General features: G+C 44.2%; 1 protein-coding gene across 1 annotated transcript; it reads left to right on the top strand.

Moving 5' to 3' along the window:
- Positions 1-2,077: 2,077 nt before the first annotated feature.
- Positions 2,078-25,178, top strand: EHD3 (EH domain containing 3). The gene is made up of 6 exons (XM_042883515.1): positions 2,078-2,522; positions 8,981-9,157; positions 14,015-14,112; positions 20,881-21,293; positions 22,403-22,567; positions 24,070-25,178. Exons 1-6 carry the CDS (start codon positions 2,296-2,298, stop codon positions 24,595-24,597), a joined length of 1,608 nt encoding a protein of 535 aa, XP_042739449.1. The 5' UTR covers positions 2,078-2,295; the 3' UTR covers positions 24,598-25,178.
- Positions 25,179-26,611: the final 1,433 nt, after the last annotated feature.

Raw genomic sequence — 26,611 nt, 5'->3', positions numbered from 1 at the left:
AAAGCAGATCACAATTTTCAGTTTGAAACCAGGAAAAGAAGAAATAAAAAAACTGATTATACTCTAAACTTCCTTTCCTAATTTTACTTTCTATTGTTTTTGACAAGCTCTACATATCTAAGGTAAGGAGAGCCCCTGAGGAAGTCAGCCTCTCCGAGAGAATCAGCTAAAAAAACAGACCAAAAAAGCAAATAGAATTGTGCAACTTGTGTGAGTCACCTAAAGAAAGTCTATAAAAACTGTGAAGTTTGTCATAATCTGCCATGGTAATAATGAATGCAAATGGAAAGGTCTGTCTTCAGATTCTGTGAGGACATGCTTTTTGGCCTTTTGGTATAAATGCTTACAATAAACACAGCTTAATCATTAATACTTATTTTCATCTTGTAGATGTGGAACAACAGTGCTTCTGCTGTACCTGCAGCAACTAGTTCCCAGAAGTTGCACAACACAAGGCTTACTCATGTTTCTCTCCCATTAGTGGCACTCAGGAAGGGTATCAAGGTGGTCCGGGAAGATTTGCCATCAAAGACTTCCTGGCCTGACCTTTAGTCAGCCCTGAGACTATCACAAGGAACCACTGAGGAGTAGCAGGCTCCATATATAGCCAGAGAAATACCAGATTGGCCTCTGAGGAGCGCAGTCCTTAAATGGAGAGCTATCTAGAAGATGAAAGCGAGTTTTTCTTACAAAACAAGGAATTCTTGCCAAACTTTGTTGATTTCTACGGGGTCCTTCTTTTTTCAGGAATTTTTACTGGAAATAATTAATTCTTAGAGCCAAAATCTCAGTCTATTTATAAGAACTAAAGCAACAAGGGAAATGAATCTTAAAAAGGTTTAAAAACATCAGTTCCCATTTCGGACCAGCTTTAGGCATTGGCAGCAAAGTAGGGGAGCCTGACTTTCAGAACATACAGTCAACTTGTTATTTCCTTCCAGAAAAACAAAGCCAGTCCCTGGACTCATTGCTTCCACCTCTTGGTCAGGCTGCACGGAAAAGCTGTCTGTGTATCTGTGCACACACCCAATTGCAGCATCAGGAAAATTTATCCAGTCAAATACATAGAAAACGATCCCCAAATCCTCCCAGTGCGTTCCCAGGAGAGTCCCTGGCTGCCAACAAACACAAAACACATTCAGTGGAAACAACTTTATTATTCTTTGTACTCATTCAAACATAAGATCCAGGCACCTGGGACCACGTGCACCTCGGTCTGCCCCTGTGTAAATCAACTGCTTTCACTGCATCTCCTTCTGCAACAAATCTAACTTCTCCAGCCTGAAATAGCGCTGGACACAGACGGCTGGGAAAGGGCAGGCACCCACGACACAACGGGACTTCTTCCAAGACTTCTTGTTGCCACATTTCTTGGTGAAGAAAGTCAAACGAAAAAGCTGTTTAGAGATATTTAAGGAAAGGCTCAGTCTAAGCCACTCAGCTGCAGCTAGCAGACCGGCAGGGCGGCATTACAGGCAGGCCTGGCCATAGATGGGCACTGCCAACCCCTGCTCTCCATCCCTCCTGCTGCCCAAACTGCGAGAGGAACAAAAGTGCAGCCAACGACTGTTAAACAGTAAATCACTCCAAGCACAGGCTGCTGTGCTCAGAGAGCAGTGACTGAGCGTGACTCGCAGCCGAGCCAGCCCGGCGAGCTTCGTGCCTCATCACCAAGCCTCGCACTGAGGAAGCTGCTCTGGTGCAGCGCTGCAGGCTGACAGGGCTCTCACTTCAGCCACCGGCTTTACGATCGCAGTCTAGAGCGTTATCGCGCAGAAGGAGCCCAGCTCCCTGCCGTGCTCGCACACACAGCGCTTGTTTCAGCGCGGGATAAAATGGCGGCAGGACTGAAGGACCCCGTCGCACCGTGCAGCCGCAGCCCCTCTCTGCCTCCGCACACCTCCTCAACATGGCGCCTCCCGGCGCGGCTTCATTCGCCGGGCAGAACGGGCGGCGCTGCCAGGAGTTCCGACTTCCGGCGCCTGCCCATTTCCTGCAGGGCCAACCCTTAAACGCCTCCCGCCGCGCGCTGAGGGCGCTGCCGCCTCCGTCCGCCCCTCGCGCCGTTTCACCGCGGTATGCCCGCGCCGGCAGCGGGCGGCGTGAAGGGAAGCGGCGTCTCCCGGCGCCGGTTGGCCGTGAGGAGCGTTTGCTGACCGAAACCGCCGGTGCCGATTGCGCGGCGGACAGCGGTGTCTGAGGGAGCATGCAGGGGTAGCTCCGGCCGCAGCCCCTCGCACCGCCCCTCGCCCGACCTCGGCGCTCGCGGCGGAGCTGGCTTCGGGCGGCCCGAAGATGTTCAGCTGGCTGGGCACCGACGACCGCCGGAGGAAGGACCCCGAGGTGTTCCAGACAGTCAGCGAGGGTCTGAAGAAGCTCTACAAAACCAAACTGCTGCCCCTGGAGGAGCACTACAAGTTCCACGAGTTCCACTCGCCCGCCCTGGAGGATGCCGACTTCGACAACAAGCCCATGGTGCTGCTGGTGGGGCAGTACTCCACCGGGAAGACCACCTTCATCAGGTAAAACTGCGCCGCCCAGCCCCTCGGTGGCCGTGCGGGTGCCAGGGAGTGCCCCTGCCCGGGGGTCTGTTGTACCCGTGTGCCGTCCGCACCCAGCTCCCTTCTCGATGTCCCTGGTGCCGGGCAGAAGCTCTTAGACTGAACTCCAGCAGCATGGTACAGCTGGGATAGCTGGTAGAACACCAACGTGGCGAATAGAGCTCAGGGCAGGGCATTAGCAGGGAGCGGTGAGTCATTTGTAGCCTTCTTGCTCGGTCGAAGCGTAGAGAGCACAGGAAGCCTCGCAGAGGTACCGCTGTGACTGCTCAGGTTGCTTCTTTCCATCAGGTCGCATCTTTCCATGATAGGACTCATTCCTTCCATCTTATGATAGTGCTTGGGTGGTAGGGCAGCCTCGGGCCTAGGTGAAGTTAGGGAGGGTTCTTGGGTTTGTAATGCTCTGTGCCTCACCTTGCTGTTGTTCTGTGCTATGCCCAGAGGTAACACGCAGGGCCTAGCATGTGTTTAGGTGTGTGCATGTGCGAGAGACCTACCAGTCATAAGGGCTCCGAAATCTAGTCCTGTGCAGCCTGCTGCAGTGCCAGAAGCACGTTCATTCCTGACTGCAGAGGAGAGCAATTGCCAACAGCAGACTCGATACAAAACCTGCATGGAGAGGGTTAAATTTTTCCAGCTGGACTTTGTTGCAGAGATCTCTGCTCAGGCACTGCTAGTTCAGCTTGCAGCAGCCTTTCTCTTGGGATCATAGCTGAAGCTGTGCTGTCTGCATTTCCTACGTGATTCATGAGCTTAGCATTAAATTCCAGCGTTACTCTGGTGTGGCTGTGTTGAAATCTGTGGAATTACCCCAGTGTATATCTGGACAGAGGCCACAAGCAGCCAGGCCTTTGTTCTACCGGTATGAATTGGTGGAGGAGGGAGCTGTGCAGAGTAGAGAGAAGTGAATCAAATTGACTGTGCCTCTCCAGGAGTGACCTTGAGGAATGCAGGGTGTTTGTGTGTTGTAGTATTCTTGCTAGTAATGCAGGAGCCAAGAACAGAATGTATTGTCAGGCATGCACCTGACAAGTAAAATTTAACAGTGGAAAAAGCCTTTCTCACGTGAGTAGGTCAGGTAGATGAAAGGATGTGAATAACCCTGAGAAGCAGTTGGCATGTGGTTGGAATGGGTGTTGCTCTTCTGAAAAATGAGAGGCTGACTTGTATAGGACAACTGTCTGATTCCACCCCAGATCTTTGTCCTGTGACTTCATAACAAATGCATTGAAGAGGCTCTTTCTACCTTCCCAGTTATCGATGTCTCAGAGCAGAACTTTCCTGAAATGTGAGGATGCTGCTGGCTATAAAACTGGAGCATCTCTTTCTAATGCTTATCTGGATCACCAGCATCAGCTTTTCTCTGCAGTCACACCTGGGTGCTGTGGTTGGCAGTCATTCCTGCCTTTGCTCAATTGTGTTCCTTTTTCTGTAAGCTTGAGCTCCTTCTGTGTAAGTCTTCATGCTTAAAGCATGTTCCAGACAAAAGGAAGAGATGAGCCTTCTCTTCTGTGGGAAGACAAGAAATCCCTTAGGTCAGCAAGGTGATCTGAACCTTTCTCAACCAGTGCATTTCATGCTTGTGTCCTCATCTCCGAGCCCTCTTTGTGCAAGTCTGGGATGAGCTAGGAAGAAGAAATTTCTCTATTTAAAATTGCATGAGAAGGTGAAAGGTGAACTGTTGATGAACCTGTGGGTCTCTTGCAGTAAGAGAGCTCCAGTATGCCTCCAACCAAACAAAGGCAGGGGATGCTAGGTAACTGTGCTGCTTGTAGTAGGTTTTCAACATGAGCTTGCAGGCACTGGTAGTTAGAGAACTGGGATAAGCACTGGATTAGCTTCCAGTTATTGTGGGAAGGTGAGTGGGAGCTAGCAACAGAGAGCAGGGCAGAATTAAATGGGAGGGAGAAGTAGAAAGAGAAACCACTATTATGTCTTGACGTTAGCATGAAACAAGATGTGTCCAAAAACATGAATTTGTTCACCTACCTTACAGATGAATTTTTCTCCTTTTTTTTTTTTTTTGTTCCTATTGAGATAAGCAAAGAAGAAATGAAAAGCTCTGAAGGGGGGAAAAAAAATCTCTCTGAAGAGAGCACCCAGTGTCTTGAAGTGAAACTGCTCTCTTATCAGTAGGCAAAAGCAAGGCAGTCAAGGTCACAGAAATGTTCCTGGGGGAGGAGTGAGGTGAACTGTGTGGGTCAAAGTCAGCAAAGCAAGACGAAAGCGCTGGCTAAACCATGCTATTCTCTCTCTTGCTTTCAGAAATGTAGGGAACTGAACCCTTTTCTTTTTTTGCTATGCAAAAAAAAAAAAAAAAAAAAAAGGCAGCATCACCAAGTGATTTCTGTATTTCTGCTTCCTATTGCATCTTCTTTCCTCCCTCCAGTTTCTGTCTGCATCCATTTGGCTTTCTGCAGGGCTGGGATCTGAAAGGCCTGAATGTTGGAGGCAAGGCACCTCCTCTACCTGTGACCAACAGCCAGAGCAGTTAACTTCCTTGGGATGGGAGGATGCTGCTGAAGCCTGCATCTAATGTTATTACTTTTAATGTTTCCTGTAAGAGGATGGGAATGCAGGATAGAACATTACTCTCCTAATTAACTTAGATTCTGTGGTCTTTTCTAAAAATAATCCTGGTTTCTGTGTAGCAATCCTGTTAATAAAATAAACAAGCTAGCCAGAGCCCTACTGACTGTCAGCATGGCTTACTTTTCTGGTGTAGCCACTCTTTTCCTTAACAGCTAATCAATTACATGTTCTGGCCTCTCTGGACCACTTGTCACAAGCTATGCCAGGCAGCCCTTCTGTGACCTCCCCATGTGGCCCTGAACCTTTCATCTCTGCTTCCACCAGGCAGTTCTCACCATTTCCTCCTACTGCCCTCCTTCCCTTTCCTCATCCTTTCCAGCCTGCATCACCTCTGCTGCCACAGCATCCTGCAGGGCTCCTGCATGACTCATCACTAGCAAATGGCTCCCTCCCCCACATCCTGTGAGGCATTCCTGCCTGGAGAGCCTGGGATCTCCTTGCCTGGCTTCTATGCCACACCATACCTGGTCAGGCCAGCTCTGCCCTTGTGCAGTTTTTCTGCCCACACCTCATCATCTTCACTAGGTACAAGGACAGCTCTGAAAGGCAGCAGGCAACACAATGCTCTTAACCAGATACCAACTCCAGACACTTCTCCAAGTGGGTGGGCTAGAAATAAATGTGCAGCTCTTGCCTGGTGCTTTCTGCAGGCTTTGCAACCTGGTATGAGGTCACTCCACAGGCTCTGGAAGTTGTCCAGTAGCTCAGCACACTGTTCTCACAGGGGAAATAGCCTTACAGCTGCTGCTTCCTAGCAGTTGGTGTCTCCCACAGCCATTGTTTGCTGTCCTCTCTCAGAGAGCCCCAGAGATTTAACAATTGCATGTGTTCATCTTTCCTCTGTTAGCAGAGGCAGCTTGTGTCACTGCCTAGCAAAAGCCTCCTCCCACCCCCAGACAAGTGTCAATAAATCCTCTTGTATTTGTCCTGTGTGCAGTGAAATCAGTAATGCAGGCACCCTGCTGCACAACGTATCCAAATTTTCCAGAGAAGCTTTGCTTAGAATACAGTGCAAATCATCATCTCTGCTCTCACACTGCTTGCTGCACATTAAGTCAATTAACATCATCTCATAATTTCTTCTCCATGAGAGGGCTTTTGTTGAGATTTTTGTTCTTTTACAAGAAGCAAATCAGAAGTGCTTTGAAACTTTAGTTCAGTGGAGCTGTGATTAAAAAGCTGTGCTTCTTTCAAGCAGCCTTGTGGGATGAGGAATGTTGTTATAATATAGTGGGCTTTCTCTTAGACTTTCTCAGAAGTCTTGCATATAAACAACAAACAAAAAGCCCAGGGTTTTTTGTGTTCCCTTGGCACTTTGAGTGCTATCATATTGCACGCGCACCTCAAACTAATATAGAAGAAGCAAGTTACTGTCTCAGTAAGGCTGATATCTAGCGTGTGGGGTAAGATCAGCTTCTAAATGCACCTCATTTGTTGCACTCGGCTATTGATATTACTGTTTGTTTTATCTCTAGCATTTGCAAGGGGAGAACTCAAGGATTTATTGCTATATGTGCAGAGAAGCTTGTTTTTGTATCACTCTTAAATATTTAATGTCAGAACAAAAGCAAAGTACATAGCCTGAGCAGAAGAAAGCCAGTAGCAGTGACTAACACAGCCGAGATGTCCATCAGGTAGTAACACTTTGTACTACCATCCTACTTCTAAGGTTAGTTTCCAGCGTCTGGCTAAATGGCTTCTGACATAGCAAACAGTTGTTTCAAGTGTGAAGAGCTTTCCAGGGAACTCAGCCGAGCACATTCGCATCACAATCTACAATGCCCTTGTTTGCAGGGGGGTGGGGAGAGAAGGGGGAAGTGTCTTCTTCTTCAAACTAGAGAGGTTACAGCAGCTGCCAGGAAGGCATATTGTGATTATCAGTAAGGGAGTTGGCACTCTGCAGCATTAACTGCCAACTGGTTCTTAAGCAATGATGTACTTCAATAGGGGAGTTTGAAGCGCCCCTAGGTAGGCTTTATTTAGGCCTACCCTCCCCATTATAAGGAGGTAGAAGGGCTATTTCCTTCCCTTCCTTAAGTATTTCAGTTTTATGGGAACAAACAGCTTCTGTTTCACCTCAGAGTTGATCTCATTAGAAGTTGTTATTTCTGGGGGTAATATGGTAAGCATAGTACTTGGAAACTACTTTGGGAAAGTGAGACAACACGTGATAATGTGTTGAGAAAGAGATGGTCGACTACTGAGGGAATTATGGGCATCATTGTTCCAGTTGTTCTTGCCGCAGCCATTTTCTTCATTAATGCACATCAAGTTAGAGATGACTTGCGATTTGTCTCGACCATACGCTTGCTTATTTTATCTTTAGATTTGCTTTAGCCTTGCTCGTTGGGAAATAAAGATGTATTTACTGACATAGTGTCAGTAAATAGCTCTGCTGGGTGAGCACAAAAAGCTTTTGTTGTTCCTAAAGCACTGGACTGAGAACCTCTTTTGAAGTGATGGTTAAAGCAGGAACCCTCAAAAAAGTGATCGCAAGCCTTCATGCTAGTGGTCCTGTAGTGCTTCACATGAGAGCTTATTCTCTCAAGACTTAGTCACTTATTTGCTCAAGACTCACTTGAGTGAACTAGTGCTAGTTCTCATCTCAGACGTTAGAGGTCCCCACCTCTTCCTTCCTCTTCTTTTTTTCCACCCCATGAATCTATTTTTAACATTACTGCGGTTCTGTATTTATCTTTTAGTTTCATCATAAAAACTAGATTAAAGCAACCGAAGAGGAAGTGCCAGCATATACTGTCAATAAGCAACACAATACTGTGCTAACTTCCATAGCCTGACAGTTATATATTCCTCATATAACAGCCCAGAGCTTGTCACCAGGCCAGGTGGGCCGATGTCATCCCATACAGAGGGCTGAACTAGTTCTAGCTCCCTCTTGCAAGCAATATAGATAAAACAGTCTCAGTTCTTGGCACAGAGAGACATGTTTTCTGCACCTGCACACACAAAGGCAGCTTTGCTCCCAGTGATGGCATTTGGCTCCTTTATAAAATGAAGGAAACTATCTCTCACACACACCATTGACTTATTGTGAATTTGCAAGTGAAGTCAGAATGTGCTGCTAGGGTCCTATTCGAAGTCCTACGGGCCTACAGGTGACTTATCTTTCCCTGAAACTTGCTAAATGTACAGAGAGGCTGTCAGAAGCTTAAGAAGTAATAAGGAATTATTGTTCCATTTAGCTTGGTAACAAATACTGAGATATGCTCTGCCATGCACGTGCTTAGTGCTCAATATGCTTGAATGGTTTATATTGCAAACTTGTTACTGCACTGCAGAAGCACAGGGGAGGGGAGACTGAAGACTTCAACAGCCAAGTACAGAATAAGCTGGCATTTAAGTGACTGATTTGGACCGGGGGCTAAGCACATTAGTTGGATGAGCCTGCTGAAATGAGCTGCAGTGAAGTAATTGATATTGGCACCAAAGGCCAGTAAGGTTTCAGGATTAACTCTGTGATAGCAGTGTGCTGCTGTTCTCACTTTGCTGTGCTAAATCTGTTCCAAATGTCTTAAGGATTAAAATATACAAAATGATCAAAACATGAAAAAACATGATCAAAACATTGCTTGCTGTACAGCCTTCTCATTTTTTTTTAATCCACCTAAAATGCAGAGGCCTTAAATGTGGAGATCCCAAGTAGAAAAACTACTGCAACATTAATCAAATGATACAGTGACAGTACTAAAAATAGTCTTGGAAGGACTCATACTCTCGAGCTGCATAATTTCTCTGGGATCTCCAGCACGACTCACTTAGGAATTAGGGAGCTCATGTCTCATGCCTGCACCCTGTTTTTTCACCTATAGGTACCTGCTGGAGCAGGATTTCCCGGGAATGAGGATTGGACCAGAGCCTACAACTGACTCCTTTATAGCTGTGATGCAAGGAGATGTGGAAGGAATTGTTCCTGGAAATGCACTGGTGGTGGATCCCAAAAAACCATTCAGGAAACTTAATGCCTTTGGCAATGCCTTTTTGAACAGGTCAGTACTCAAGAACTTATTTGCTCTGAAATATAAAGTGAGTATGTAATGAGCAGCATAGCTAGCAATTTAAAAGGATAAGGCATGACACTGCTCTTCTGTCCTTCCTCACCACTCCCATCCACATGGCTGATGCAAAGCCATTCCAGTCCTACCGCAAACACATCAGTCACTCACTGAAGGGATTAATAAAGTCAGGTGGGTCAAACCTTAATTTTACTTGAACAAACGAAACAAAGAACAAAGCACAGCCTGTCATACTCATGCTGTAGGAGTCCAGACATAAATTATCATTATACTTCACTTTCCCTTGCATTAATATTCCTTGCTATTTCTGAGCAGTCAGCTCAGTTCTCTGAAGATAAGTATTCCAATCAGATGCAACCCCTAAAGACACTAGGGCAGAACTGGCACAGTATCCCCATCTCTGCTTTCTTGCCTAGCTGCCCCTCCTCCATTTTTTTTTTAATGTTACTTGGATGTCCCTCCATTCTGAGGCCTTATACATTCCATTCAGCCTCACATACTAACAAAAAACAGCGGAGAAGATACTACGTTACCATATGAAACTGTCTTAAGGTGGGGGAGCTTTACACAGCAGCTCTGGGACACCAGAACTGTAACCTTTCCATTCCATAAATGTACTCCAATCATCCTGAGTTTTGGATTTAGGCCTTGCAGGAAGCTAACAGCACACACCCATATCCTAGATGAGCACAAACTGTGCTCCACAAGGCAGATTGGAACAAACTGTCCAACTACACCCATCCATGTTAACACAGTGTGGGAGACATTGCAAACATGGCAGCTACTCAGCCAAACAACCAGGAAAGATGGACTTTGACTCCATTTTTGACTTCCAGGCTTTGAGAGTTTCAAGTTGTAGACTGTGGCATCTCCTGTCTGCATTGTCTGTGGGCACGCTGGTGTAGACTGAAGTGAGACTGGCAAGGGAAGGAGAAGCATGGGGAGAAGCTTGATTAGGTTCTTCTCTCATCATTGCTTATTCAGAGAACCTCACAGTGGTAGCGATATCTGTTCAGAACGCAAGCTCACATACAGCAATGTGGTCCTCTGTTAGACAGACTTGATATGTTTCAAAATCTTGCAGAGCTCAGAACATCCATACCTAGCTGACAGGTCAAGTAGCTGCCCACAACCTACATGGGAAGGTGCAACAAGCTTCCTGTCTGAAGAACAGAAATGGTAAATGTGGAGAATGTCATCCAAAAGAGCTCTGCCAATAGCCAGTAGCAGCCACAACTGGCTAACAGTCCACTGCTGAAGAGAAGCAACAGTAAGAGTAGCAAAGCCGGGCATAGATGGCAAAAAGCAAGCTAGCTGGATTGACTGATAATGTTCCAAATACAATTTGCTTTTATTACAGCAATCTCTGCTGTTGCTAAGTGTCTGTTAGCCTAGTTCACTTCATCATGCTGTGGTATTACTCTCTCCTACCGCTTTTCTCTTGGGAAGAAAGCGTCAAGCATTTGCCTGTGTGGACAGGAGGGCAGAGAGACACAGCAGTGATTCAGCAGCAGCTGAGATGCAGTACTGCTGGCAATGCAGAGAGTAGTCAGGACAGCTAATTAACCTTCTTCCTGAAAACACATTTTAAAAAAAGATTTCTGGGCTGGCAGAAGATGACACACTGAAGGGAATGGCTCAACAGTATGAGCATCACAGTGCTGAAGATGCAGATGGTAATGTCCAGTCAGTTAGGAAACTGAGCTTAACCAAGGAGTAACTCAGAGAGGGCTGGAAATGTAGCTGATGTAAGCTTACAGCCACTGAGCTTAATCAAATCACCCATGCTTATTCATATTGTAGACCCATCTTCTGTACAAGAGACAGTGCAAAGATGTCTCTGCCTTGGTGCTGCTGTGTGAGTGCTAAGGCACTGCCCTCAGGTAGGAAGTTGTGAGCTGAAAATTTAGAGATGGGAAGCAGCCACTCTTCTGAACTGAGGTGAGAGAGCAACAATGGGCAGGTCGTTTTACCTCTGGGCAAGAAAACCAGTGGAAAGCAACAGAGCAGCACAAGGCAGCAGTGTTTGCACTGACCATGCTCATCTCATATGAGAGGTGGCAGTCTGCAGCACTGCGTCCAGTGTGGTGCAGAGCCTTGCTGCTCCTGGAGAGTTAAATAGGGGTGCAAAAGTAATAAGCATCCTGCCTCAGCTGGTGCACCCTTCTCAGTAGAGACTGGGGTCTGCTACCTTCCAGGAAGCAAGGAAAGAGTCAGGATTTGTCTAGGAAACAACTAATTTTGCTGCTCAGAGCCTCTCTCCTTTCTCCATTTCCAAGAGATGGAGTGCCTATGCATACCTTCCTGGTTAAGGCTGGAGGTGGGGTTGACAAGCTGCCCTGGGCTGAAAGGAGAAGGCAGCTCTGCAGTACTCTGCTCAGAACTTGTCTCTTTTCCCAGTCTCCTTGTACCAGGTACTTCTTGAGTATCAAGTGTGGGGCTTGTTTTCCTCTCTCCAGCTCTGCTGGCAGTACCCCAGCTTTGGAGGGATCCCAGCAGAGAGATTACAGGCAGCACCTCAGAGGGCTTATTTGGCACCAAGTGCCTGGCATAAAATCAAGAATCTCAGCCATTACTTTCGTATCACTTTGGCTTGATCGATGATTGCAAGATTCCTCCTACCCCCTCAGATCTGTCTTGGGAAGCTTAAGATAGAGGTGCCTTTTTGTTATCAACAGAAGACATCATGAATAGTAGGTTCCATTTTTAAAGCCATGCTCTACCCTTAAGGGTAGTAAAAGTCTGGTTTGGCATCACGCTCTTTCCTTTGTGTGGTTCAGGACAGAACTAAATAGTGTTCCCTGAGGTACTGCAGTTCTGCTGGGACAACAGGAAGGCAGCATCCTTAACAACCTTGCCACAGAGCCAGAAAGCACTTATTCATGTTGTCCCCTAACCTTCTATCTAAAATTTCCTGTGGAGTACTTTCCTTGGAGAAACTGATGGAAAATCCCCTTGCCTGAGCCATTTAAATGTCAGAAATGCTTAGGGCTGCAAGAAATGCTTAGGGCCGTAACAATGGAGAACAAACCTGGGCTGGCAGAAAAGGGAATAACATGACCTCCTGAGCATTTGTTCTCTGCTGCTATGCCTGGCACACATCAGGAGAGCCAAGCTAGCTGCCCTCTTCTGCATGAGGCGTTATGCATTCATTCAAAAATGCTTCTGTTGCCACCTACCAGGCTGCGGACAGAGGAAAGAGGCAGAAATATTGGGCTGAAATACCTGACAGCTTAGGCATGAAGATGCTTATCTAACCCATAATAATTTACTCATCAGAAGAAAAAAAAAAAAAGAATAAGGCTGTAGCATAGTCTGCAGGAGTTCGTAGCTGTGGGACTTCATCAGAATCAGCTATTCATCAGAGGCTCTGTCTGCCTTCACTGCATGCAGTGGCCTTTGTGGCAGCTCAGTCCTTTATGTGCTTCTGCTTCTTCCCACAGTAACATTTTTTTAATGCATCAACATCTTACCACCCTATTAATACACACACGTAGGCACACATTTAAAGCTGCCTGGAATACCGTCAGAAAAAGACTATCCATGAAATGCAACCATGAACTGTGTAAACAGGTAGGATTTTGCTGTGCTTTGCTGTTATCAGCAACTGAAACTGAAGTTCTCCATCCTTCTGAGAACAGGCACAAGGTACTCTTGTGAGCTAGCGATTTGTGTAGACAGTGAAAACTAAGTGCAGAGGAATTACACAGAAATTAAGCTGTGGAGGGGAGTGGAGTGAATGAATTAGAAACCTGGTGTCAATCAGCAGCGTCACATTGCTAGGAAAAAAGCAAACTTCTTCCTTAGGGATATAAACAGTACTGTCACGTGTAAGGTACGCATCCATCCACTCTGTTCATCACTGACAAGGTTGTGGCTGGAAAACCACATCATTTTGGGGCATTATCCCTTGAGAAATACGTAGAACAATTTGAGAGGAATTGAAAGGAAAACTGCAAAGGTCTTTGGTAACTTAGAAAATGAACTAGAACAGCAGCTGGAAAGAATGAAAGATACTTTAAAAAATGTAGCTTTCTCTAGAGGAAACACCGAGATACAATGACAGCAGAGGGTCTTTTCTCAGAACTGAGAGAACATAAACCATTTTCCATGTCTACTGTGTTTTAGACTAAAAAGCATTGTAGCACGGGAGATTTAGATAAGACATTAGGAAAAAGTTTTTGCTTCAAGAATAAGTAGACTCTCAGCAAAATTCTGAGAATGTTGAATGTACATCCTTATAGGTTTGAAGAACACTTCAGATAAACATCTGATTGTTCCTGCCTTAAGGCAGGAGGATAGACTAAGTCAATTCTTAAGAGCTCATGTTGCTCAGACTTAGGATTTCCATGGTGGGAGAACAGCACAGATAGTACACTTTCTGTTTAAGACTAGATGTAAAAATAGATAAAAAAGCTTACAACGTTGTCGATTTACTGAAGTTATTTCAATTTACTTGAGTTCAGGTCCCTGCAGGGGAATGCTCAAATGACAAAAAAGAAATACCACTTCTCACTAAAATCTGAATGGCAAATAAAAACACTTGGATTTCTATATTGTTTTTCATTAATAATTCACAATATAGGAGCCACAAAAAAAAATGACCCACATCATAGATCATAACTGAACCTCGTGTTCTGAAAAAACCATACCAGAGAAAGTGCTCAATTCTGGCCACTTTTTCATTTCTTTAAATGAGGAGTAGCTCCAAACCTCATCTGAAAACTCGTTTTAAGGGAGATCAGAGCCCTCGCTTTCCCATGCTGCCTTTAATGTTCAATGCATCACAAGAATCTTTCAGTTTTATTTTAAACATTTATTTTTGCACAGGTTTGTATGTGCCCAGCTACCTAATCCTGTATTAGAGAGCATCAGTGTCATTGATACACCAGGAATCCTTTCTGGAGAAAAGCAGAGAATTAGCAGAGGTAAGTGCCAGATTCAGTTCTCTTCCAAATGATAATAATTAAAACCAAATGGATTGTATGAGTTTCCTCTCAAGCTGTACACATTCTGGACAGAAAGACTAGCAGGGGCCTCTCAGAGATGCTGCACAACTACTCATGCCCCTTCAGTTTGATTTGCTATTTGCTAAAGAGAATTTGAATACTATTGGGGAAGGTTGCTGACAGTGTCAGTAATGTCTGTATCAGTCCAGTATTCCCCAGCAGAGCAGATTTCCATCAGAAAGTGTCAGTCAACCTTCTGTCTGTATTGCACAAACAATTGCTTCCAGGCTTCCCAGATCTCGGCTGGACTGGATGAGGTGTGAGAAACACAGACATCCACAATTTTTCAGCATATCTAGATATTAAATAGATCTGATGAATACACAAAGTCTCTTAGTGAGCTTCCTAGTATTTCAGGATGACCCCACGAATTCCTTCCAAGCAGTCTACAAAGGATAGCAAAATGCACACACCTTCATCAGGTAAAAAAACATGCTGTGCCAGCGTTCCTCCCTTCAGCAGAAAGTGCTCTGTAGAGTGAGAGTTAAATAAAAGCTTAAATTATGTAAACGTTTTTCAGCCAAAAAAAAAAACAACAACAACAACAAAACAACACTAAAAGTACTCAGTTCTCTTCTGGAACAATCATTGTGATGAACTTTGCTTAGGATAAAACGTTTTTGTTCTTTAAAAACAATAATAAAATATGAGTTAAAATTGAACCTTTTTAAGGCACAAAAAAACTTTCCCATATCCCTCTCCTCATCACTTCAAGTCCTGACATATATTGCAAGATCTCTTTCTGTTACTAAAAATACTCTTCTGCAAAATGTACTGGCACTTCTTGCTCCTTTTTTTGCAGTTTTTCTCCATCAGCCTCCCAGTGGACTTGGTGTCCCAATCGTATAGTTGGATTATATGCCAACAGTGCCAGAGCACACAATGCAGTGCTGTTAGGAAAGTCACTGATGCACTTTGCCCCAAGCCAGCAAACACCTCCCCAAACATCTGGGAGAAACCGAAAGTACAGATTGTTTGGGATCTCACTACATAGTCACGTAGACCCAGGACAGCTGATCACATGAGCCACACCAGTTTGCTTGTCAACAGCTACAGGACAAGCACCTCATCCAGTTTAGATCAGCAGAGCTTTGTTGATGTTGGAAGAGCTTCAGTGATTTCTGTCTGCAGGGTACCCAGCCCAGGGAGCAAGAAGAGTCAGAAGAGGGCTGAAGTGCTTATGTTTAAGAAGGGCTGCTGCTAGGCATTGGCTTGTGGGAAGCCAATGTTTGAAAGGGAATGCTCACCTCCTGGCTCTCATGGCAGAGAAATAGGAAAAAGTGGTGAGGCTGGGTGCCTTTGCTACCAAGCTCACAAGCCAGCTGCCATGATTAGCAGGTTGGTTTTGGAGGGAGACAGAGCAACGATGCAGTTTCTAGGCAAAAAAACATGACAGTGCCAAAACTGCTTATACAACAAAATACTTCTGTGTTTCTGTACTTTTCCAGCCTGCTCAGCTTTCACTTGGGAATGAAGCAAAAGCTGGGAGAGGTTTCCCCAGAGAATTTCCAGTTCTTTTAACTGCTGAAACAGGGTAGCTCTGCCAGTGCCAGCTTAGCAATCCATCAGGGCTCATCATGTGCACTGTTATACTTAAGGGACCAGAAGCAAGGAAACTGCCTTTTGAGGAATGATTCAGAGGCCCAAGACCAGGTTCTGAAGCTTCTCATCTGTCTGAATTCTTAAATTCAGTGCCTGGTGAAGTAGGCCTGTCAAGCAGGAAAGGTTGATGTAGTCTGTCATATCTGAAGTCCACATCCCCTAGGCATGCAGTGAAATCAGCAGCACTTGGTACAGCTGCTGCTACATTTAGACTCTAGTTAAAAATAAATAAAATAGTAATTATAGTCTGCACTGGTCTGTCAGACTGAACAATTTTGACTTGTGGACTCCTCCATGGCAGGTGGTTTCACAGGTATGTGGTAACTAGGTGCCCAGATATACGGGTTTCATTTAAGAGGCTGGTGAGAAGTATTCCCAAAGCATCCTGCCCACTATTTTCTCTACTGTTCTTACTTGGAAAACAGCCATTTCTCCTCTGGTCTTTTTCCTAACTGTCATGTATGAGGAATTACTCATCACACTGCTCCATCCCTCACTCTGCATCTTTTTTTTTTCTTTCACATTTATTAGTTTTTATTGTCTCCAGCTATGCATCATACAGCAACAGACTGCTGTATTTGTACCAAAGCAGCACAGTGTCAGCTGCTTTGACAGTTTGATATCAATATGGATGCTATCCATTTGCAAAGCACTGCACATGTGTCACATGACAGTCCAGCATCTGCAACAGGGGAAGATGAGAAAAGGTGGAACTGTAGTGAAATAAACAGGGACAAAGGGGAGTATCACAGATCAAGTTATGTAGTAAAGGAGAGCCAAGATAGAAACTAGGACTTACTCACAATTTATCATTTGGTGTAGTCTGCTTTTACCACCTAGCAGCAACTCATGCACTTCAGTAGCAGTGCATCCCTGGACAATGAGCCTTACACACTCCACTAGCTATCAGTCTCAACCTACACGCGCACAGACCTAAGCAAATCCAAATCTGCCAAGTTCAGCAATGCTATAGCCAAGTAGCATTTGACCCCTATTTCAGGGTCATGCTTCCTGAATACATGCTGAGCACTTGCTTCATCTTCATCCGATGTATGTCACCTCCTCCCTTTCCTCTTTAGCAGTGAACACAAGGTCATAGCAAGGAGATGAGGATTGGCAGTATCATTCCCCATCAGCTTTCTTTCCAGACACACTATTCCAGTCTTCCACCCTGTTCTATTCAGCTGGCTGCAGTGCAGCCCAGGCTTCCCCAGTCAAGGGAAAAACATGCTAGCCCTGCTTGCTATTCTAGGAAGGGAAGGAGAAGCAAGGACCAGTGACCAGAAGCTTCAGTACTTCAAATTGATAGTTACTCCTGAAAGTGAAAGAAAAAATGATAGGAGGTATCAGTCTTAGGCAATTCCAGAGCTCTGACTGAATTTCAAACAGCTATATTTGGAAGAGAAAGGCAAATACCAAGAGAATCAATATTCCCCCCTTCATTAAATGTTTAGGGTACAAAAGCAGTAAGAAAACATCTTTTTCCAAAGAGTTTTGTCACGTTTTGACAATATGACACAACCTCTAAGCATCTAAAAAGGAGACGTTTTGTACACTTGCTGTAACAGTTTCCTGCAATTATGTTTGCTTGCATTTTGCATTTCACTCCACCTGAGAGGTCCGAAGGGCAACAGTTAATCGTGACTTCCCATTTCACTACCATTACTGCAGTGCAATAGCCACTCTGCCAGCTTCCTCTAAGGACAAGGCAAAAGAGCAGAGAACCTGCACAATTTAAGCCCCTTTTATTTGTAGAAATATTTGATGTCATGAGCCTGGCTAACTCTTCCGACTTGAAAGCAGAATGCAAACTAAAAAAATAAAAACAAAGATCAAGTTTATGAGTTTTTTGTTTGTTTTTAGGGAAGAGGGATGGAATTAATTTATTCCTGTACTTCTGTCTGTGCATCAGCACTGCTCTAAAAGAATGGATTCAGATACCTTCTGAAGTTTCTGTCTGACTATGGACTATGAAGTTTAAGTCTGACTATGGACTGTTTTGAGGATTGGCCAAGATACCAGGAAATACTTGGTCCATCTGTCACAAATGACAAAGATATAAACATGTAACAAGTAGAAAGGAAAAACTCCACTGTGTGTAAGTAGAAGCTGAACAGGCTTTTGTAAGGAGACTTGGCTCTGGACAATACTTTCATCTGTTTTACTTCACCTGAACTGAACTTGTCTAGGGAGATCTCTCTTTGTTTCCAGTGACGTGAAGTAAGAACTCTGTCAGGCTCCCAGTCTCTTCCCAACCATGAAACCATTGCACTAAACAGCATAAAAGCAAAAGGCCATGGTGTGCCTCTCCAGGTACTCATTCACGTCTATGTTAGCATTACAAATCTGACACCAGCCTGTCTTTCCTAGCTGAGAACACTATGCAGATTTTCTGTAGAGTTACTCAACTCCCTTTACCTGTGCTTTGGAAACTTTTAAGTTTCCAAAACCTGTGTAATATTTCCATGTTACTTTTCCTTCCTTTACAGCCATTTGCCAGACTCAGGTGGTACCTGTCCCTCCCTCCTGCTACGTTCTTCTCTAGTGTAGATACCTGCTCGTTTAGCCTTTTTGGGATCTTCCCTGAAGTGCTTTCAGAAGGGCATTCCTGTCACTCCTTTAGAATTAGCCTTCAAACTCTCTTTTTCACTTTAAAAATACAGATTAAGTAATCATCTGTCTGGAATAGGCACTCATCTGCCAGAGCTGCTCCCTCTCTAGGTAGTCAGTGTTTGCTGTTTCTAGCTACCTTGTCTTCTGCTGATGGTGTCTTCAGGCACTTGACACACAATGCCAACCTGTCGGTTGACAGAAAGGGATGGACTGTGATCCTGGTAGGTTTTTGTTCTGTAGATTATTAACAGGATGGTGTGAAGAGAGCTCCCAGTGGCTAAAACTGAGCAAGAAGGAGGTGAAGAACAAAAAGCAGCTGCCCAGTCTAAAACGTTTCTAACAGCAAGCTGTAAGATAACTGCTATAAAGCAGGAGCTTTGTGTCCTACCCCATTGCAAGCACAGGGTCTGTGGCCATAGTTCCCCAACATGAGAAATCCAGTAGAATGTGCTCACTTATCAGGCAGAAGCAAACAACCTGGGAACAAAAAACAACCGGTATAGCTAGATGGTGAGAAATGCTGAGCCACTGCATGCACCCTCACTGGCTTAAAGACATTACAGTCAGGCAGATTTTATGCTGTGTAAGGTATCATCTATCTTCCCACAGTCAGCATAAATATTGTGTCATTCTTGGTCTGGCTTGACATAAAGTAATTGCATAATCCTGCCATATCTTAACTAAATATGTGCTGCCAGGTATACTGGGAGCTCACGGATAGCTACTCATTAAGCCACAGCCCGCCTTAGGGAGACTGGATGACGAGATGTTTGCAAGAAGATCATTTCCTCCATTTACTGACAACCCTGCTAGCTTGTCAGCTTTGTGTTACATCTGTCAAATGCTTTTCATGCTATCAGAAAAAAATCTGTCCCCATGAAAAAAAAATAGTCTAACAGAAGGAAATGTTTATCGTATTCATCTTGCCTATTTTCTTAGAGCGCTGTATAGTTGAGATTCATTTTCTGTCCATGTTCTGATCTGTTCTTCTTTCACAACCTTATCTGGAAGTTGTGAAAGAATCTACATCAGTAATAGCAAACTGTTTAAAATATGCATATTTTTCAATAGAAACACAGCCAGGAATCACTGGAGAGAAAATGTTCCCCTTCACATTTGTCTGAACATCTCTGTAATAATGGTTTTACTTGTATTCAGCTTTTGGCAGATGGCTTTGCAAATGCTCTGTAGCTTTACAGTAAACTGTGCTACAATATGTGGATAGCTGCACTCATCAGTGAAACACTGCCAAATCTGGCTGCTTTTGTGAGAGCCCTTAGCAACCCTCCACAACACTAAGATAGGGTGTGAAGAAACAACACATTACCGTGGAATGAGCGAGGAGGACACTTCAGACCCAGAACACCTAATTTGAGAGTAGGTCAAGATCAGTTTTTGATGTAATCTTACATAGAAATAAAGTGGCAGAAGAACCTGTGAGATAAAAACCAGGTAAAAAGAATGTTGAATTAAGGCTGAATTTAATTATAGAATAAACTTTGTATGTTTTCAGGTGTGGAACACCTCCAGCTCTGGCTGAAGTTAGACAAAACATCCCGAGTTCTCTACACTATAGAAAAGTCCTCTAAAAATGAGCTCTGAACTAAACGTTTAAATATTAATTTCATCTTATTTTTTTTTTAATATCTACGCTAATAGCTTTCCCTTAAAAGTTCTGTACCCTGTTGCCCTGCTATTCAAATGCTTTAATAGTAATCTACTCTTTCATATGCTAAAAGCAAAACTAAAAAGTCAACCTTGTGAATTTTCTGCGTGGGAATTCTTTGGGCATGTGTGTGGGAAAACACCATCACAGAGCTCTGTCAGTGACTCCAAGTCAACGGCTGTCAACAGAGGTCTGTCCCACGTGCCCTTTCCACATGTCACACTGTACGTGAAGGGAAATCACACTCAGTGTTTTTCCTCTTCTCCTCTAAATAATTCTGTCACTTAAAAACATAAACCTTAGTTTTCCTGCTACTTCCATACAGGAAAGTAAGGACAGATGTAATCAGCACTTGGTAGAACTGCACGCAGAGAAATATGTCTCAGCACATACAGGAAAGGTCTCACACATTCACCTAATAGTCCCAGTGAGCGTGGCATGTGAGAGGAGCATGTGGATCAGGGTTTTGTCTCAGCACAGGATGTAATCCAGCCCATGTTGTTGCTCTGAAGACATCACCAAGTGTTATTCCAGGGCTTTGTTTTCTCTTTGGTGAAGGACAGCTGTCAGTAGATTCTCTCCCAACACACAAAGAAGCTGAGAAAGACAGACACTGCTAATCTATCTGTAGATGTAATGAAATCCACAGGGATGTTCTAATCACCATAGCAGCAATGTACCAAGATCCCAGCAGGTATTAATTCCCTTTTCCTGTTGGGTAGGGCAACTTTTTTGACTCTGAATAGGAAATAGAAACAATAGCCAGGCTTGCTTGTACATCTCTAGTCTTCTTCCATCCCTTGCAGGTTATGACTTTGCTGCTGTGTTGGAGTGGTTTGCAGAGCGGGTTGACCGCATCATTCTCCTTTTTGATGCGCACAAGCTGGACATCTCTGATGAATTCTCAGAGGTCATCAAGGCCCTGAAGAACCACGAGGACAAGATGAGAGTTGTTCTCAACAAAGCTGACCAGATAGAGACCCAGCAACTGATGAGGGTGTACGGTGCTCTCATGTGGTCCCTGGGAAAGATTGTCAACACACCGGAGGTCATCAGAGTCTATATTGGCTCCTTCTGGTCCCATCCGTTGCTCATCCCTGATAACCGCAAGTTGTTTGAGGCAGAGGAGCAGGACCTGTTCAGGGATATCCAGAGCCTCCCCCGCAACGCAGCCCTAAGGAAGCTGAACGATCTTATCAAGCGGGCACGGCTGGCCAAGGTGAGTGTTGGCATAAAGGAGCCCAGGCATTTAGTTTGGGCCACCCACAGTATGCACAGTAATGGGGAAGTGGTTTTGGCTGGTCTAGCTCACGTAGCTGGTGGATCCTGCCTCTTTTGTTTCCCCTTTTCTCATTTCACTCAGAGGCCTAGCGTATTTGTCCTATGCACTTTGAGGAAGAGCCTACTGCCTCTGCTTGGTGCATCAGTCGTAACAGGCCTGAGTGAAGAGTTGCCACAGGTCAAAGAAAGTAGCTCTTGGGGAAATGTGGAAAGCAGCTACTGCTAGCAAACTGAGAATTCAGACAAATACAATATGTCAGAATCACACACCAAGGAAAGTAGGAGTCTTTTGCCTTAAGGAGATAAATCTGCCTTAGATGGATGCGGAAGAGGTGGAGACTGACAAGAATGGCAGATAAGCCTGCCACAAGCATGGGAAAAATAACTTACGGGCACTGCCAGAAGTTCCATCTCTTATTATTTAAAAGAAGCTGAATGAAGTTGTTCGGAATACTGTGAGGGAAAAAACTTCTTACACCATTAAAAAAAAAAAAAAAAAGCAAGAATATTTCATTTAAAATTCACTGCCATTAATCACTTCTGTTGGGGAAAGTGGAATTCTGCCTTCTGGAATGACCAGTGCCAACAAGAAACATTACACAAACTTAGTTTTATGAAAATCGTTGTTCTAGGTCTGTACATTCCTCACATACAAAGTACACGATATCATAGTGTCGTGCAAGTCAAAGACTCATTCATGGTAAAAGATTAAACAGAGTCTAGAAAGCTTCAAAACCTGTATGTTTAGTTTGGACTGGGAAGTGGCTATTTTCTGAAAGGCCTGCGCAGAAGAAGAAAAACACATCCCTAGAAAGTGGCTGTATTACTCTGCATACCCAAGGCTCCTACACTGCCCTCACCTTGTCTCTGCATAGCTCTCAGCTCTGGAGTGATAAACAGCAGATAGATGCAAACTGAGGAGCTAAACTTCTTCAGGAGGGGGTGATGTGAGTTGACTCCTAGGCACACACGCTGTCTACAGGGAAAGAAAATTTGTGGTGCATTCTTTAGTATATCCTACATTCTGTGTCACTTAATGCCTTTCAGGTCCATGCCTACATCATCAGTTCCTTAAAGAAGGAAATGCCTTCAGTGTTTGGGAAAGACAATAAAAAAAAAGAGCTTATTAACAACTTGGGAGAGATTTATGCCCGCATTGAACGAGAGCATCAGATCTCACCAGGAGACTTCCCTAATCTGAGAAAGATGCAGGTAAGTAGTGGCATCTTGTCCCAAGTATCAGACACACAAGGAAAAAGTGTTAGAGTAACTGCAGGAAATAGGACAGAAGCCACAATGCAGACCTTGATTATTGTTGCCTATGCAAAAGCCCTGTTGCAGTCTTGAAGCAAACCTTAAACTGTGTGTAAACTGTTAAAGAATGTAAACACTTTTTGCACATCAAGCTCACAAGAAGCTACTGCTACCTTAGTTTCTGAAGTCTTTGCCTAAGTAGCCCTTAAGAAAATGAATGAAATCCTATGTTGTCAGTTTTTAATTCCGTGTTCCATTTTTAGATTCTCCAGGCCCAAGAATAGTGTTAATCTATACTGAAAAGAAAGGTACATCTCCCAGAAAGCCTACATATACCTCAGGAGCTGTATTTTTTTTTCCTCTACTTCACTCTGGTTCTAGCAAGAACCAGAAGGAAGCAGTAAAAACTTAAAGCCCCTTATCTGTTTTAAGCAATGAAGCAAGCTTGCTGAGCTGTAGAGCTAAGACCTGACCCAGTGTTCATCCAAGTCAAAGACTTGAAGGACCTTGGATCAGAGCCTTGTATTGTATAATTGAACAATGCAGGGCATGGCTATGTTGGTGTGTGGCTTCAATCCAAGCAGAAGCCTCTTCACAGTTACTAGCTGTTGAAGTCATTACTGGCTCCCTGTGGAAGACACAGCAGCTGTTCATCTTTTTAGTAGAACAGGGTATTTTCCGTAAGTTCTTGAGAATGAGATCTATAGAGTATACCCAATAGAAGGTCCCATTCACTGCTTGTTCAAGTATGCAATTAAATGTTCAAGAATAGCTATGCCACTCCAGTAGGAGTGAATACATTGGATTTAATGAGTAGCAGGTAAAAGATAAAGCTGTATGTTGTTTTTCATTTGTATGAGATTTCTGCAGTCCCTGGTCAAATCACTTTTGCTTAGCTGTGAAAATTACCAAAATTGAGCTATGCTGTGAAGATCTAGCATCTTTATGGCATCTGAGAGATGCACAGTGTGATAACAAAGGATTTATCAGTGAAATAGTCTTTTGCCAAAGTCACAACTCCTTACCAGAGTGCAGAAGGAGAGGGAATGCAGAGCACCAACTAGAAGACATAGCAAGAACTGCACAGACAGTTTGCCCTGAACAATTTGGTCCTCAAGCAGAGGACTTCAACTTAGTTTGGAAAGGAAGTCTTATTTTACATTCTTACTGCCATCATCTATGCCTTTGGGTAAAACCCCAGTCTTCTCTGTACCATATCAGCCCCTCTGTTAGCTAGGAAGACTATTCTCTGCAGGGCTTAAAAAGGATGTAAGAGCACGACCAGCCAGGGAAGCCCTGCCAAGGAGCAGGACTGTTGGAGGAGAGAGTGCTGTTCTTCCTGCTCTTCCTCTACACGAGGAGTTTTTGAGCCAGACTGCAGATAGGGAGCGGACTCTGCACTGTTACTGCCCTGAGCACAGCCATGTCACTCACCTCTTGCTCCATTGTCCTGCTTTAAGGATCAGTTGCAGGCCCAGGATTTTAGCAAGTTCCAGCCTCTGAAGAGCAAGCTGCTGGAGACTGTGGAAGACATGCTGGCTAATGACATCGCCCAGCTCATGGTGCTTGTACGCCAGGAGGAATCACAGCGGCCTACCCAGATGGTGAAGGGAGGAGCCTTTGAGGGCACCCTGCATGGTCCATTTGGCCACGGCTATGGTGAAGGCGCTGGCGAAGGGATCGATGATGCTGAGTGGGTGGTGGCCAGAGACAAGCCCATGTATGATGAGATCTTCTACACACTGTCACCTGTCGATGGTAAAATAACTGGTGCCAATGCAAAGAAGGAGATGGTAAGGTCTAAGTTGCCTAACACAGTGCTGGGCAAGATCTGGAAACTGGCTGACATCGACAAAGATGGCATGCTGGATGATGAGGAGTTTGCCTTGGCAAATCATCTCATTAAAGTCAAGTTGGAGGGTCACGAGCTGCCAAACGAGCTCCCTTCCCATCTCCTCCCTCCATCCAAAAGGAAAATAACAGAATGAAAGGAAGGTTACAGGGGACAGGGAAATGGAGGGGAGAAAGATCTAGAGAAATGTTTACTTAAATTATACCTTTAGATGTGAGATTGCCTTTCAATGTATACCTATTCTGCTGTATGAAGAAAAAAAACTAAAGCAGAGCAGAAGTCCAAATCTTCATGATAATATGCAATTAATTCTTCCAGTGTAATGTCCCCGATTTCTAATGTGTAGTGTGTAAACATGGAGGTAAAGAAAGGATCTTGAGATTAGAAGAAATTGAGTAGCAAAAATAGAAGGAAAACTCAAGAGGGCTGCATCTTCTCAGAGAAAGCACTAATAGAAACCTGCTAGCTACTGGTGCCACTCCTGAGCTTTGGCCACACATTGTGGTCTTTACTGGTTTTGCAAACCTCAGGAGGCTGAGATCCTTGACAGTGAAGAAGAAAGATCTCCAAGCTGTCGACCAAATTAAGGAATACCTCCTAATAATAAGAAATACCAAATTCTAAGTCCCTCGGTTAAAAAGTTTTAGGAATCTGGTTCATTGTTAGATGCAAGTCCTTAAAATGACAATAAAAAAAAAGAAACAGCTCTGAACTGTGCATCTGGAGTTCCTCATTATTGACTGTGGAATAGGCACTAAGAATTCCCAAGCACCTCTGCCTCCTATTCATTCTCTCGGGGAGGTCAGTTTTCCCAAGTATGGCCAAGGAAACAACCGTCCCAAAGGAAACAGAAGGAAGGGGCACTAGAGGCAGACTTTAGGTGGGCTGGAAAGGAAGAACACCCAGGCTCTCTGGTCATTTCAGAAGTTCTCTTTCAAACACCTTTAAGCAGTGGTGGTATTCATCATTGGTGTGAAGCGATACGTTTACTGTCATTGTGTGCAGTGAAAGTTACTAGGTCCCATTCTTGTAAAGCCAAGAATGCAGCACTGTCACATAGATGGTCTATCGAAAGAGCAGAGAACACAGAGCAGAGCTTGTTCCGCTGTCTCTGCCCCCACAAATATAACCTAGATATTGACAGCCTTCACCTACCCTCCTCCTCACCACACAGTAATACTCAGAGCCCTCCAGAACCTCTACCCTGAGTCTAGAGACCTTCCTTTTTTTAATACTTCATAAAATTTCTGTTTTCAAGACTTGATTTTGACAGAAATCCTTCAATTTCCTGTTTTATCCCTCCCCCCCCCACACACAGTCACTCACACATGCACTCTTTTGGTTTTTGTTGTTGCTTTAACGCAGCATTTTGTTCCAATTCCTGTTGTCACTTTATATAAGCTGAGTTCCTACTGTGATAAAAAAACCAAGACAAGTATAACTTATTTTATATCTGTGTTCATATTATATAGAGAAATATATTGTGTATGTAGGATGTGCTTATTGCATTACATTTATCACTTGTCTTAAAAATGAATGCATTAACCTTTTTTGTACCCTGGTCCTAAAACATTATTAAAAAGAAAGGCTAGATCTGTCTATTTCTTTACATGGCAAACTTAAACATAGAAATCAGTTTTGTCTTTGCAGCTATATACAACAACAGAATTCCCAAACGTTCACGTGCAGATCTGCCGTGCTGGACTCGTGCACTGCTGAATGACTGGCTAACATCTGTAGCAGTCTCTCTTTTCTGGCAGTCTGATTGCAGCTGTGCGCTGCACTCGCTGAAGCTAGTAGAATCATACCCAAGATTCATCCTGTTCAGAGGTGGAGGGGTGACATTCCAGTACTTCAGTAGGAACAGAAATACAGTGAAACAGTTTCCTTCTGCTAGTCACAGATGAAAATGCTGCAGATTCATCAAGACCTAGGATCAACACCAAGATGACAAACAGATCTTGCTGGCTCTCGTTTTTCTTCTGTCTTCATGACTCTTTCTTGACATGTTTATTACAGTGGTCGTTATCCCCAGTTTAGGACACTGAGGTGCGCTGAATATGAGAGCGCAGGTGAGATAGTCCTGGGGAAAAAGAGCATGAGCAGTACTGATTGGCAAAGTCTCTGTTCAATGTTTGTACAGGATGAGA

This window comes from Lagopus leucura, unplaced genomic scaffold (genome assembly GCF_019238085.1).
Source record: "Lagopus leucura isolate 7727_CA_CO unplaced genomic scaffold, USGS_WTPT01 Super-Scaffold_73, whole genome shotgun sequence".
In the NCBI taxonomy this organism is placed as follows: domain Eukaryota; kingdom Metazoa; phylum Chordata; class Aves; order Galliformes; family Phasianidae; genus Lagopus; species Lagopus leucura.
Note: the sequence above shows the minus strand (reverse complement) of the source record. Positions and strands in the feature narration are given on the sequence as shown.

Excerpts from the sequence above, each read along its gene's own strand:
- EHD3 (XM_042883515.1), top strand. The coding sequence starts at position 2,296 with ATGTTCAGCTGGCTGGGCACCGACGACCGCCGGAGGAAGGACCCCGAG. Across the intron at positions 9,158-14,014 it reads GGCAATGCCTTTTTGAACAG|GTTTGTATGTGCCCAGCTAC; the intron begins GTCAGTACTCAA and ends ATTTTTGCACAG. Across the intron at positions 21,294-22,402 it reads AGCGGGCACGGCTGGCCAAG|GTCCATGCCTACATCATCAG; the intron begins GTGAGTGTTGGC and ends AATGCCTTTCAG.